The 14,932-nt window shown below is 41.7% G+C and overlaps 1 protein-coding gene across 1 annotated transcript; it reads left to right on the plus strand.

Moving 5' to 3' along the window:
• Positions 1-324: 324 nt before the first annotated feature.
• Positions 325-8,252, plus strand: LOC119724910 (squalene synthase-like). Its single transcript, XM_038196216.1, has 9 exons — positions 325-514; positions 1,200-1,342; positions 3,191-3,288; positions 3,831-4,014; positions 4,658-4,786; positions 5,351-5,542; positions 6,286-6,462; positions 7,165-7,317; positions 7,862-8,252. The coding sequence occupies exons 2-9, from the start codon at positions 1,247-1,249 to the stop codon at positions 8,063-8,065; spliced, it is 1,233 nt and encodes a 410-aa protein (XP_038052144.1). The 5' UTR covers positions 325-514; positions 1,200-1,246; the 3' UTR covers positions 8,066-8,252.
• The last annotated feature ends 6,680 nt before the right edge of the window (positions 8,253-14,932 follow it).

Raw genomic sequence — 14,932 nt, forward strand, 5'->3', positions numbered from 1 at the left:
ATTTTTTTTGTCATTTTTGTCATTTTTTGGGTCATTTTTTGAAGAGAAAATAATTTATGATTGGCTTGAAAATTCAATAATAATAATAATATTGATAGAATTTTACAGTAACCGATGACCCTTTATTTCTACTTAGCATTGATCATTTGCTGAAAGATAAAGCACTGAACATTTTATGGAAAATTCTTACGAGACGTATACAAAGCTGGATGCTGGTAAAATCTTTTATTTAGTGCCCTTGCATGACAATTAAGAGCCTCCGTATCTTTTACCTTGCAAACTATAGAGGGCGTGTGTCGTTACTCGTGGTGGAAAAAAAATCAGCTGATTTTTATTTAGATGAGGTGTGTGTGCGGTACGGACCGGACGTTTTGATCGTCAGCTAAATTGCTGCACTGCCAGCAAAACCTCTCACTACTCTCAATCATAACATTAACAGTTTTACTGGAGACCATCTATGTTATCTCATTTTGTCGCCGAGGCAGATGCGGTGATGTGTTGTCCATAAGAATTGGTATGTTAATATTGGCACTTTGGTTGAACTAGGCTATTGTGAACCATGAATGATGTATTAATTATGATTATAAAACTTTTCATGACATGCATGACGATGATGACTGATTAAAAAAAAGTTGATATTCTTCACTTATGAGGTTCAATGATTATGAATGATGGTTTTACGTATTTACTAAAATTTGTAACCTTATAACTCCAGCTCTAATGTGATACATGTATATGCGATAAGCATGATAAGCATTACTTAGAGCTGGAGTTACTCAAGCTACCTTAGACTAGAGTTAGACTCATATTAGCTGATCAGATTCAGAGCAGATATTGTCACAATGATTGTAAGACATGTGTGGACAAATGATATTTAATGTTTGTCTGTTTGTGAATGGTTGCTTATCAGCTTATATTTAATAAATGATAAAATCTTTGTCTTTGACCGTGTTGACATTTGATAAATCAGAAGACTTACATGTACTTGGACTTGGTTTGAGTAATTGCTATGCACCTATCAAATGTTTCCCCCTTTGTAACTTTGTAAGGGCTAAAGAGATAAAAAGAGGCACGTAAAATTAAAGACACAATTGACAAGTAGGCCCTAATGCATGTTTGTAAAAGCATATCAGTGGAATTACCATTACTTGGTATTTACTAGCGTCAGTACTAGTAGTAGTACCCTTATTTTTTTTCAGTCTTTTGAGACTGTGACTTACAGTGCATTTAACAGCAGCTATCGACAATGGATCTTTTGAAATCCATAACGCACCCGGATGAAGTCTACGCCCTGCTGAAGTTCAAATTCGGCGCCGGCCCAACAAAACCAAAACAGGATCATGTAAGTTTGCCTAATGTACAGGTCAAACCTATCGACCAGGAAAGGAAACGTCCATAATGTCTCGTAGTCGTAATAGGGCTGTGCATTTCGAATATTTGAGTATTTGTTTATTCCAGCTTGGACTAGATCCAATTTTCGAAATGCTCTGATAAAATTGGGAGCGCGGCATCCTAAACTGGCTACCAATCTGGATTAGCGTGTGCCTGCACTTGTCAAAAATTGACAAAGAACTTATTAAAACATTATAATAGAAGTAGAAATAGTAAGATGGCTAGTATAATTGGACTGATTTTAATTTTTCTCACGGAATCTCAGAAATTATGCGTGAAAGATACTTTCGACAAAAGTGTCGCCTTGACAAATGATTATAAAAAGCACCTTGTGGACGTTTTTCATCAACTGCATGCTCGAGAACACCGACTATTTTCAAATATTTGAATACAAAAAGCCATTCCGATATTTAGTTCATGATCGAATATGCAAATATTTAGTATATTCAGCACAGCCCTATTCTCTTAATGTGTCAGGGCAGTTTCCGATAAAAGCTGGTCAAATTCCATCTTTCCAACAATGGAGATTTTCCATAGTTACACCAAGTACCAGCATGTTTTGAGAGATTTATGTTTTCCACCACTCGGAGTGTTTTTTTTAAGCCATTAAATGAAAAGTGCTAGTACCAGCACAAGTTTCATTTCCTCGCTATGAATAATACGGGTGCGTGATACCATTTCAAATCTGTGGGGTTTTTATAACACATGTAAACTTTAAAGTGATGAAAATCTGATGATGCAATTCAGGCAAAGAGCTTTCATAAAGGCAAACCGCTTTTTTCAAAATGGACTAGCATGAATGCTTTATTTTGTTTTGCCATCGTGTTGCGTCAAACTCTATGACTAAGGCCAAACAAAAATAATAATCGGTCTCTGGTCAGACTGAAGTTCCGGAATTGATGCGGCGATGCGTTTTTTTTTTGTTTTTTGTTTTTCCCAAGCCTGAATTGTACAGACAAGGTAGGTACTATTTTGCTTTTTTGTGCCCTCATTATACATTGGTGTTCTCCATAATTTGCCTTGGTGCCCTTTATCATTTGCCTTGGTGCAATTTCCCCATTCCTTGGTGCTCCTTGGTACAAAAATTTGAGGAGGTGCGGCAATAGAGGGCGCTGTTGAAGCTTCCGTGTTAATTTGAAGAAAAAAAAAGGTTGACGCGCATGGTTAAAATCGACGCACGCGCTGACCAGAGACCGGAGTATTTTTTTGTTTGGCCTAACATGACTAGACTACTAATTTGAATAAGCACATCCGCACTGTTCAGAACAAGTGTTTATGGTAAACAGTCAGAATAGTAGTATATATATATCGGATATCTGACAATAATTAGTGACCCGAAAAATTAACAAAATAATCACATTAATAATAGTAATTATAATAAAAACACTTATATCTTGAAAGGGTTCCATGAAAAAAAAAACATTTTCAATGTTCCAAAATGGCCGCCAGCTTTAATTTTTGAATGGCTGCCATTTTGACTCAAGAATGACATACCAGCTTTATATGGGCTAGATGCAACATTCAAAGAGGCCACAATGATGTCCCTGTTTAAAATTCATCCTTTTTTTGCTTAAAAAAAAAAGAGGCGGCTTCCAAAAAGGAAGCGGGCGGGGACACTAAACCTTTTTTTTTTTTTTTTTGGCCTCATGGAACATGACAACTGAAGGTTTATGTCATATGTAAATACAAGTGACATAAATTCATCTAATGAACATTGGCGTTAACACGGCTTTGATATTCCACTGTAAATTTCATTTTTCTTTCAGTGATTTTGATGATTTGTATTTTTCACTAATAGGCCTCCATGACCAAAACCGCTAGAAAATGTTACAATTACCTCAACCAGACCAGCAGAAGCTTCGCAGCCGTCATACAAGCGTTGGATGGCGACCTCCGGTAAGAAGCTAAATTTAGAAACGCACTCTGTTATTTATAGATCTAAGAACCTATTTTTAGTGTTTCAATGGGCCATATTAGCGGCCAAGTTTAGCACACAGATTATACCGAACAATGTTATCTTATCAGTGGTCTATTATTCATATTTGCATTGAGTGCGATCAAGGCCTCAGCCAGCACTCCAGAGATAGGGACACAGTTTTTTCAAAAGGAGGCTTTTGTCAAAAGTTGTGGCCCAAATCGGAGAGGCTAAATTTAGGGACTTATTTTGCTCTCTGTACTATAAGGAATTCAATAAATTGTTACAAGTGGTGTGATATTTTAAAGGAATTGTTTATAGTTGGCTTTTGAAAACTGCGTTAGGGCTGAGTTATTACAAATATTTAAAAAAACGAATATTTGGGTTTTATGTGATAAAATATATGGATATTAAATGTTACCAGAAGGAGACTTCTGAGTTGATTGAAATAACAAAAACACCCCCAACATGGCTGCTGTATGCAAAGTGTCCATCATGAATCCCGTCTACTGTTTGTGCACAGACACGCTGTGTGCATCTTTTACCTGGTACTCCGCGCGCTGGACACCGTGGAAGATGACATGACAATCCCCCTCAAGGAGAAGATCCCAATGCTGCAGACGTTCCACGAGAAGTTGGAGGACCCAACTTGGAACTACACCAAGAGCAAGGAGAAAGACCGAATCGTTCTGGAAGACTTCCAGGCGGTATGAGACAAATCACTCTTGATTTCACAAATAAAGTATTTGGTAACAAACTTAAAAGTGAAGTCTGTTACGAGCCTATATGGCCCATCAGGCCGGCGTTTATCTCCGGTTTCCTTGGCATGAAACAACTGAGAATATTTCTACTCCCCCTGGATGGGATGCCAGGCCATCGCAGGTTACTCCCCAGCTAATGCCGGTACCCATTTATACTCCTGGGTGGAGAGAGGAAAGTGGGGGTGAAAATTTCCCAAGGACGCAACACATGGCCAGCAGCTGGATTCAAACCCCTTAGCGTCTGAACATGAGTCACGAACCATCATCAAGCCACACTCCCCATAAATTATTTGAGGGATTCAATTTTCAGCTGTTTCTGTCAAGCAAGCTCACTTTGTCTGGAGAAATTCCATATCTGATAATACATTTGCACTCTTTCACCTAACTTCCCTTGTATATTTGCTTGTAACCTCCCCGAATCCTCTAAAATCCTGTGCAGAAGGCCCATGGTACTTTGTACCTACCAAGTTTCAAGGAGCATCAAACCCCATGTCAAGTAATGGTGGCTAGTTTGTACCTCCCATAATCCTTCAAAATCTTCCAAGGAGGATTATTTTAATGGCAGATGTATACCTCTTTCTTTGTCCAGATAGCGCAAGAGTTCAGAAGTCTCGCAGAGTGCTATCGCGTCGTCATCGCAGACATCTGCAAGAAAATGGGACACGGGATGTGCGAGTTTGCTCAACGAGATGTCTTGACCAACAAAGACTGGGACCTGGTGAGAAATATGCGATGCAGCGTCTTCATTCTTTAACCCTTACCCTACTTGACCCTCCAACGCATGCCAATATGTGCCTCAAGAAAATCTCCTATGTTTTTTGCATGGCCCTCCAATATCTGCCATGTCATTTCAAGGGTAACTGGACAGGCACTCCAATACATGCCACAGAGAACAATGAGAGTCCTCTGATAACAAAGTGAGTGCCCCCAGCTGGTCAGTATCAGGCACCCTCCAGGGCCTCCAACTCCTGCCAATTGGAGCCTTCACTGCTACATCAAAGTATCCTCCAATAAACTGCAGCTGGAGGGCATTGGCATAACCAACTGACATGCAGTAAACTACCCTCAGAGAGTAAGGGTTAACCCTAACTCTCAAGGTCCTTTTAAACGGAAACCTTCTGTGGTATATCAGCTCACAACCAACCTGATGATGTCAAATTCGTTCTCCGTTGACTGATTTTTGAGATGCCTTGAGCATGATGCAGATTCGATGAAATAGTCGGCTTGTTGACTTTTTGGGATTAACTATCAGTATTTTTTTCATTGCATATTCCTCCTCCAGTACTGTCACTACGTGGCGGGTCTCGTAGGCATCGGCCTCTCTCGACTCTTCTCAGCCTCCGAGCTGGAGGACGCCATCGTCGGAGAGGACACCGAGCTGGCTAACTCCATGGGCCTCTTCCTACAGAAGACCAACATCATCCGAGATTATCTTGAGGACAGCCTCGAAGGAAGGGAATTCTGGCCGAAGGAGGTAACTCCTGCCCAGCCTCATTTTTCCTTGTCGGAGGATCAGACATTCACATGTGCAGAGCCACTGTGACACTACAAGCGTTTGATAATACTAATAATAATAATAGCGTGTATTTATAAAGCGCACGTATCCACCAAGACTGGTGCTCAAGGCGCTACATCATTATTACCCTGCTCATTGGGCACATGAAACATTCCAAATACCATCTCAGCTCCCTGGGGAGTATACAGCTTGATGCTGCCTGTTAGGAAGCTATTTCAATCACAATAACCATCTCTGCCCTCACAGGTACCCATTTACTCCTTGGTGGAGAGAAGCAATGAGTGACAAAGTACCTTGCCCAAGGGCACACACACCATGACCCGAGGCTGGACTCGAACCCACAACCTGCAGAATTACCCGCAGACCACGAATCCAATGCCCTTAACCACGAGGCCACAGCACTCCACAAGCGTTTGATATACTTGCATGTAAATTTTATGTGACCCCGTGCCAGCCGAATGGAGCTGGCTTCAGGAATTGTGGTACCATTTAGACTACTAGCTGATATCTGAAACACTTTACAGGACGCAAACTGAAAGGATAAAAATAACATCACAGACTTTGTCTTCATCTTCTCGAGACAGCTCCAATTTGTCTAATATTCAAATTTTATTTAGTAAATTGCTTTTTAGATATTCGGTGGATGTCCATATCGAATATTTGTTATATTTGGCACAACCCTGTAATCGTCTTGATTTCAGACATGGAGTAAATACGCATCCAAACTGAGCGACTTCCAGAGATCCCAGAATCTCACCTCCGGCCTCCACTGCTTGAACGAGCTGATCACCAACGCCTTGCATCATGTCCCCGACGTCCTCAAGTACATGTCCAGACTCCACAACCAGAGTGTCTTCAATTTCTGCGCTATCCCTCAGGTGAGCTGCTTATACCAATATTCAAGAGATCCTAGCCCCTCTCAGTAGTTTTGTAGTTGATTCCAAACCAAGTCTATTCGCAAGTCAGGTCACAAGTGACAGGGGATGTTCAGTAAAGGAATACCTTTGCCGCAGTTCACTTAAATAGCATGTGACTTGCCGAGAAAGTGTTCACCCTGTGAGGACTTCTTGAGGACCTATAACACTCACTCCCTCAGCTGCAAAGACAGTGTCACAAGTTACAGGGGATGTTTAGTATTAACTAAGGAATACCTTTGCTGTAGTTCACTTGAATAGCATGTGACTTGCCGAGAAAGTGTTGAACCTTTGAGGACTTTTTGAGGACCTATAACGGACTTGACTGCAAATTCTGCCTTCAAGTCACTCACTCATTCGCTCGCTCAGCCGCAAACACAGCGTTGGTCCGTCGCGCTGATCTCCTGTGCCCACGTCGAACAGCTTGGTTCCAGACGCTCTCTACTTCTCTTGGTTGACCCAGGTGATCAACCAAGGTCTTCTTGGGCGGCCTGAAAAGTCCCTGAATTTCAAGATTTTAAGATTCCTGTAGGAAACCCAGTAAATAACATGTCTCTTGATCTCAGACTCGATGAATGCGATTGACTCGTGATGGTTTATTTGCAGCTCTATATTGATGCAATTGTCCAAAATGAATTTGATGCAACTTGACATTTTTCCCCGTAGGTTATGGCTATCGCTACGTTAGCCGAGTGCTACAATAACCCGAAGGTGTTCAGAAGCGTCGTCAAGATCCGGAAGGGCCAAGCAGTTATCATGATGCTGGAAGCAACGAGCATGGACAGCATCAGGACGATCATCAGCAATCACAGCCGACAGGTATGACATAGTCAGATCTTTAGATTTGAGCTCCAGGGTGGTGTGGAGTTTGCATGGATAGAATGGTTGGAGGGGACGGGGTGGGTAGGAGGGGACGAGTAGGTTGGAAGGGACGGGGTAGGTTGGAGGGGACTGGGTGGGTTGGGACAGGGTAGGATGTTGGAAATTAGCATCCTTATGATGTGAAAGCAATAAGAACATATTGCCAGCAACGACAAACGCCGGGATGATCGCCAGCAACTTCCCTGAGATGGCAAACAGTGCGTCACTCCCAATCCAAGCCATACCGACCCTATATCTGTCACGCGCCAATGTGGCCCATCAGGCTGGCGTTTATCTGCGGTTTGCTTGGCATGAAACGACTGAGAATATTTTATATCCATTCCTGGATGTGATGCTAGTCCATCGCAGATTACTCCCAAACTAACGACGATACCAAATTTACTTCAAGTAGGAGAGAGGCAAGTTGGGGTGGAGTGGCTTGCCCAAGGACACAATAAACTGACCTTACAGTAAACAAATGTTCTCCCTGTTACGTCCCCAGATTGGCAAAAGCACGCCCAGCAACGACCCATCGGCCGAGCTGACGCGGAAGATAGTCTCCACCAACTTGGAGCTGAGCCACACTGCCTCCGCCCAGCTGACCACACCCAGTTACTACCCTCCTCTCTACATGTCTCTTGGGATCATGCTGGTTCTGATCCTGTACAGTTACGGCAGCCAGATACTCCACTACATCCATTCCTAAACAGAACCTAAGCACCTGTTTCAGTGAAAAAGTCACATCGTGCTGGCATTTGTCAAATGAGTGTCTGTGAAAACAGTCCTATTGTTGGTGGTATATATGTCAATAAACCCTCCGAGCAGCGAAGTGGTGATTTCATTCTCCACATTTTCCAAATATGGGCATAATTTTTTTTTCAATGGGCCAAAAAGGCCAAGCTTCCATGTAATCCTCACCCCTACTATACCCCACAAGCCCGTAGACTCCCATTGGCCAGTCCCTACCCACTCCGGAGTAAGGAGTGTTGAAAGACAGAAGCCAAGATGGCGCCCAATGCCTTTGTGCAGTAATGGGAGATCTTAGTGGCCAATCCCTCAGTGTCGCCGATCCCTTTGTGTCAACCCCTTGTGCCGCCAGGAGCCCAGACAGGTTGTAAACAATCCTGGCCATGTGAATGACCTATATCTTGTGCATGTACAGGCATACCAGGGTTATTGACCTATAAACACAGGCGGTGATCAAAATCACCACGTGTTTCCACGGTGTGATTTTTTTTGGTAAGCTGCTCGGAGGGTTAAATTAATTAAGTTGATTGAAGAAATTTATTGGAGCTGGATTTAAACTAGTCTTGGGAATATCCTGTTGCACAGCCATGGTCTGTGATGTGCGAGCAGATTCGGCGATTAACCTTGCAAAAGTTATCGCAGGCCTATCGCAAGCCTATCGCAAGCCGATCGCAAGCCGATCGCAAGCCGATCGCAAGCCGATTGCAAGCCGATCGCAAGCCGATCACAAGCCAATCGCAAACCGATTGCAAGCCGATTTCAAGCCGATTGCAAGCCGATTTCAAGCCGATTGCAAGATGATCGCAAGCCGATCGCAAGCTGATCGTAAGCCAATCGCAAGCCGATCGCAAGCCGATCGCAATCCGATCGCAAGTCATCCAGTCTCGAGTGAAGTAGGGTAGAGTTCCTAATCTGATAGTACATGTTATTCTTTTTGTTCGCTGCATGTATAGCTATTGAATTATGTGTCATGACGATATTGTGTTATTACCACAAATCTGAAGCATTTTAGAAAAGCATGCGGGAAGGTCGTATCTCCTAAAACAGGCCGTACGTGAAACACGAGTTTCAGAATATCAAAAGTCGTATCTCACTTAAAATAACCCGGATGTACACACAAAGTCAGTGGACGTCGAGATACGACCTTGTTGCACAGAGCGTATTCGTGCGAGATACAACTTTGTTCCAGAATCATGGAGTTAGGACGGTGATAGTAATGATTATTCATTTTTGACAAGGGTTGATATGAAACAAATGTATTCAGTTGACGGGTGTTTTTTTCGAAAAGAACTACAAAATTACCAAAAGCTAATGTCTTTATTAAGAAAATAGTTAATATATGTGGGGTTTTTTTTCAAAGCATGTATATTTGAACTTTTTGAGTAACAGTTGAAAATCAGCATAAGTTATTGATGATGAGAAAATTAAATGTCAAATATTTTGATTTGAAAGTCAAGATTATCTTATCTTCATAAAATAAAACAAACGTTTGTCAGTAAATGTGTCGGGTGGCATTAAATGTTCTTTAATTTAGATTTCCTAGCTGAAAATGTAAATAAAAATTAAAAAAAGTTGTAACAAGGGAAATTTGATTGATGGTATTATATTTAGATGGTATTTTGAAATAATAAAATGACATCCACAGAGGAAATGTATAACTGATTTATTCAGACTTAGTTTCTGTCTTTCTTATAAGTAAAGTTTGTCATGTCAGTTTCTGTACAAAGGGCTTTTCCAAATTATCTTCCGAAACGGTGCAAAATGAAAACTACACATCTGAAATAGCGCCCTCTCGTGTGCTGAGTCAGTTAACTCGATTGGTCATTTACTGATATTGGGGGCGCCCTATACTAATACCATGAATTCCTTGCCTCGCCGGTGCTGCGTGTTGCCGCTGTCAATTCGCAGCGTCTGACTTTTCAAACTTTGTTCGACTGAAAATGTACATCGATCGTGTTAGCCTTAGTTTTGAAGGTGCTCCAAGTGTGAATTTTAAACCTCTTGGCTCCGTAATAGGGCTGGAAGAAACTTTCGACTGACGTCATGCAGCTCAAGTTTCCACCACGGGGGCTGGGTTATCCATGGCATGGCACCGTGCACCAGACGAAATTCCCGCGCGCGGGAACCCCAAACATTGTCGCAGAATCCTGCTGTACACGGGTAAGTTTAAAAAGCTTGTAAAAAAAAAAGATCTCAAAATTGTTCCGTGTTCTAATGGTAAACCACACCCATGGCATGGTACTTCAGGTATAAGGTACTTCTTAATGATCTTTTTTGTAAGGCCTACCGCGCCCGTAAAGGAATACATTTTGTTGTAATGTTGTATCATGGGCCTTATTTTTGGACGTGCGTGAGATGGCGCTGGCTAGATTTTCACATGTGTTTCATGTGGAAAGCCTAAATATTTCCAAATAGCCATAGGACCCCTTGACACGAATACTATTTGTATAATCTCTAATGGCCTATACATGTATTTAGAACGAGAGTCACATGCGAAATCGTCAAAACGCCTCACTGAAGATAATCAACAGGCATCATTAAAATCGCCGGAAGTTTGGCTAGTTATAAATCAACGGTCAGGTATCGGCTTGCACTGTCAACCGCTAAACGGTCGACGACTCCTTTGTCCAAATTCTAGATCGAGACACATTCCTCTATAATAAAGTCATAGGTCTTTAATTGGAAATCGTTTGAGTCAAATTGTGTGGGAAGCAAAATTTTTGACTTGTGACGGTGCGTGGGGTTGATGCATTTTTAAAATAGGGTTTATTAGCCTTTCATGCAACTAGGCCTAGGCCTATATATGTGTGGGGAAATGGTTTAGGTTCTATGCCCGCTTATTAAGATTTAATAGAGCTTTAGTTAAGGACGGAACACGGGTATGGCTTTTTGAAAGTCGCATTGACTTTTCAAATTTTCAAGAATTGTTCACGCTACAGCAGGCCTAAGGTGTTTGTAGTTGGTATATGTTGGTTTTTATTCAGTATCGGCAGTTAATTTTGGCCACTTTCGAAGTACAATGTATGATTTCTTTGTTGCTCTAAAAGGTCAACAGAGGGCAGTGTTCTCTCGCCTAAATGCGGTATGGGCCATCTGGTGTTTAAGTTCTCTGTCAATTTTATTTTGTTACTGTACTAGGCCTACCTGGTGCATTTCAATGTCAACTAGCTTTCAAATCGCGTCAATCGTTTAGCCAGGTGTAGGCCTAAGCAAGAATTATACAATAATGATACTTAATTAAACATCATTGCACACTTTGTTTTATAATTAGACGCCCGTGCCGCGCAGACCACATACAGCAAATCAGTTCAGCACACATACGAGCAAAACAAAAGCACGGTATAAAAACGGTACCAAAAAACAAAAACAACTTCAGAGGTGTTCAACGATCAAAGTGCACCGCCGTATTTGTTTGCGTACCGAATTTTAACAGTGCAATGTTTACCACTGGGGATTATAAGGTATCGTATTGGCGTTTGTTTTAAGACCATAGAGTGGTCGAGAACTTATTGGAAATAAATCGTTTGTTTGAATTAAAGTTATAGGGCTATAGAGGAGCAAAACGCCGCTAATCTTCTTGGGTGTAGTAATTGGTAAACTGGTCGGTGCCGGTGTTACAAATGAGTTGATTGGGCGGATTTTTAAGTCGTTAATGTCGGTTTATCCCTAATTAAATACATGTTCTTGTTTAGATATTTCTTGTAATAAAACCAAGGATTCCTCAAAAGCGCCCTATAGGCACTGTAGCTCGCAAGCCTGCAGAAACCTGTAGAAAGCAGACAATGAGAAGAAATTACAGTTTTAGAGGTGGGAGGAAAACCCCAGAAGAATATTCTCCGGTTTCTGGTATGCGCGCGCGTCGCCGTAGCCATGCGCGTCGGCAAAATTAAAAAGTTTTTTTTTTCAATGTAAGATGATGTCTCAAAACCGCCAAACTCACTGGTTTGACTGGAATCCTGCTGCTGCACAATTTTAACGTGTTTTTGATGGGGTTACGATCGAACATAAGCTTTATGTGGCCACTCTGGGCTCCCATACATTTTGCAGTCATCAGCCGACATTGGAAGGGGAAAAAAGTCAACAACAAAAAAAGCCGCGTCGCCGCACCACTTTTGGGGCAAGCACCATACCAGAAACAGGAGACTTTTTTTGGCCTTATCCATTTTTCATGCAAATTCTATCTTATTGACCAGACAAAAAAAGGAATATTTGCCGTGACGTGTTGATGCGGCCGGTTTTTAACATCAACAAATTGCAAGTACCTAAAATATTACAAAAACTGGCTCTGGTTCGTCAGTAACAGTTTTATTAATACACAATTCTGTCAATTTTTTGGGTGGGTTGACCAGTGACATCTCGAGAAATTCTCACGCAAAGAAGACGACCCCTATTTTTCCCAAAGCGGAAAAGTAGCCATCTTGAAAAACGATCCCTCCACAACATGGCACAATAGTGCCACTTTCGAGCCCAATTGCATCCAAAATGCTCAGAATTGAAAGCCCCAAGTCCAGGCCAGAGATTCATTGCCATAGCTTCAATTCCCCAATGTTATGGCTCTCAGAACGCTCTAATATAGAATATTTTGAGGGTATAACTTTCATTCATGAGCTGGGCGGACGGATAATTGGCCTATTTACTTGTGTGCACCCTCAAGATTGGTTTGTTTTAACTTGTGGATAGCGCCCTCTGTGGACACGGCAGTTTGAATGTGCTTGTCAGGGACCAGCTGCATTTGGGAACAAAAATATAACTTCAGTCTAGAACCGAGACTAGTATTGCGTCTCCCTTTTCTTGGACCTTTTTTTGATTCCAAGACCAATGTCCGGTGAGACGTTTACCAGCCCCTCACCCGTCATCCCCCGGGGTGTTCTCCCGGCGCGGTCCGCAGAGAGACCCACGCGCCGCTCCAAACATGGCGATTATTTACATGAAGACATTCCTTCTTTATCCCACTCCAACTAACACTAGAAAGATAAGATAACTGATTAAAAAGTGAAAATGTAGGATGGTAACGAAGAGGAGAGGTTTCAGTCGCGTGCCACGAAAGCGTCAATTAACCATGTCTTGTATTGAGGCTAGAGAACCCTTGCCTATAACTACAATGTTTATTTCAACAATTGTTCTAATACAGGGTGCATGTCCCCAAAAATGTGTTCTGGCAGATATCCATTAATTTCTCAAAAACTACTATTGCATCATGATGGAGAATATTAATTATACTCTTGTGGGTAATCAGTGAAAATGTCATGGAAATCCGTTCATGCAAACCAGACTAGCAGATTGTAAAAGGCTAGGGCCTATGGGTTTTTCACCCATTTTCAATGGGATTTACACAGTGAGTGATATCAGTGCATCAGATTGTCATGGGCCTTTTAACTCTGATGTAAATGAAGTTAATGTGTAAATCCCATCCCATAGGCATTACATTGCAGAAGCCTCCAAAGCTGTTGAAAATTGGTTCTTTTCCAGCAGGTACTTCTTAAACATATTGGTTCTTGCGAGAGAACATATATTTTGCAAGTACGAGTACGAACAATGTTTCTGGCGAGAAACACTGGTATGATACGGAGCGACAATCTCTAATCTTGCCCGGTCTGGTATGGCTCTCGATAAGCGCACTTTTGAGAAACCGTTACTCATTTTGTCAGTTGAATTACCGCAAAGAATTCCTACAAAATGATGACATTCTTTTATATAAACAGTCTGAAAAGCACTTTTCATTATTCTGGCATGACTAGTTATATTTGCGCGAGTTATGAAATAGACTAATTAGCGAACGTCAATGCGAAACGCTAGTTTAATAATTTCACACGATCGGCGGTGTTCCCGACGTCAGACCAACACGCGCCGTTCAGACCACACCGCGTATAAATAAAAACACGACAAAATCTTTTGTGTTCTGCACTATTTAACCCCTGGACGAACCCTTGGAAATGATGGATCACTTTTTAGGCCTCAAATCAAAGTGTAGTGTTTTTTTTTTTAAAGTGACGTCGCAATACATGCAGGTACTCTGGCACTGCGTACACCACCATCTTTCCTTTAAAAAAAAATGGTTAAAGTGAGCAGAAATTGCCTCAGATCGCACCATAGAGCATCTAGAATCCAAAACAATTTCGGGCCCTTACGCTGGCCCCGAATCCCACGCCGTAATTTTGGACCCATTTTTTGGGGTACCACAATTTTTGTTGGCCCCCCCCCCCCCAATATTCTGTTCTGGATCCGCCCTTGTTTACATCTACACTTTAAGGTAAAAAATACTGCGACAGTATAAAAAGGTATAGTGAAGAAGCACGCGAAGCATGCAATGCATCGAACGTTTTGTTCACTGATGGTACCGCATGTGTAAGAGCCCATTCGCGAACGGGTTCGCATGCGATCAGCGAGGATACGCAGGATCAATAGTACAACCCCAATCAAATTGTTATCACTTTTGTGGCGCAATTAAATGGTTTAGGAAAACATGTCTCGGGATAACTGCGATAAAACCGAAATGCTACACATTGTAACGCAATGATTATAATATCGTACACACTACAGACGAACTTCTATCATACACTTAACAGATAAAAAAACAAGCGCTTTAATTGTGAGGTATTTTCCTATCGTTTAGCAAACGATTCGTTCAACAAAGTGGAAGGCGATAATCATTTTTGTCCAACCCCCCCCCCCCCCTCCAAATGATAATATTGTGGTATCAAGCAATAATGACAGATAGTTTTATGATAGATACTCCGTGTAAGAATACTCGGTTAGTATCGGTTAATAGGCAAGTTATATCTGCGGCTGACGATAGACTGTTCCTTTCATTTCGTTACAGGATTAT

This window comes from Patiria miniata, unplaced genomic scaffold (assembly GCF_015706575.1).
Source record: "Patiria miniata isolate m_02_andy unplaced genomic scaffold, ASM1570657v1 HiC_scaffold_18, whole genome shotgun sequence".
Classification (NCBI taxonomy): domain Eukaryota; kingdom Metazoa; phylum Echinodermata; class Asteroidea; order Valvatida; family Asterinidae; genus Patiria; species Patiria miniata.

Bases quoted from the DNA above. Each gene is read 5' to 3' on its own strand.
- LOC119724910 (XM_038196216.1), top strand. From the start codon at position 1,247: ATGGATCTTTTGAAATCCATAACGCACCCGGATGAAGTCTACGCCCTG. The intron at 3,289-3,830 runs GTAAGAAGCTAA...GTTTGTGCACAG, and splicing joins GCGTTGGATGGCGACCTCCG to ACACGCTGTGTGCATCTTTT. The intron at 4,015-4,657 runs GTATGAGACAAA...TTCTTTGTCCAG, and splicing joins TTCTGGAAGACTTCCAGGCG to ATAGCGCAAGAGTTCAGAAG.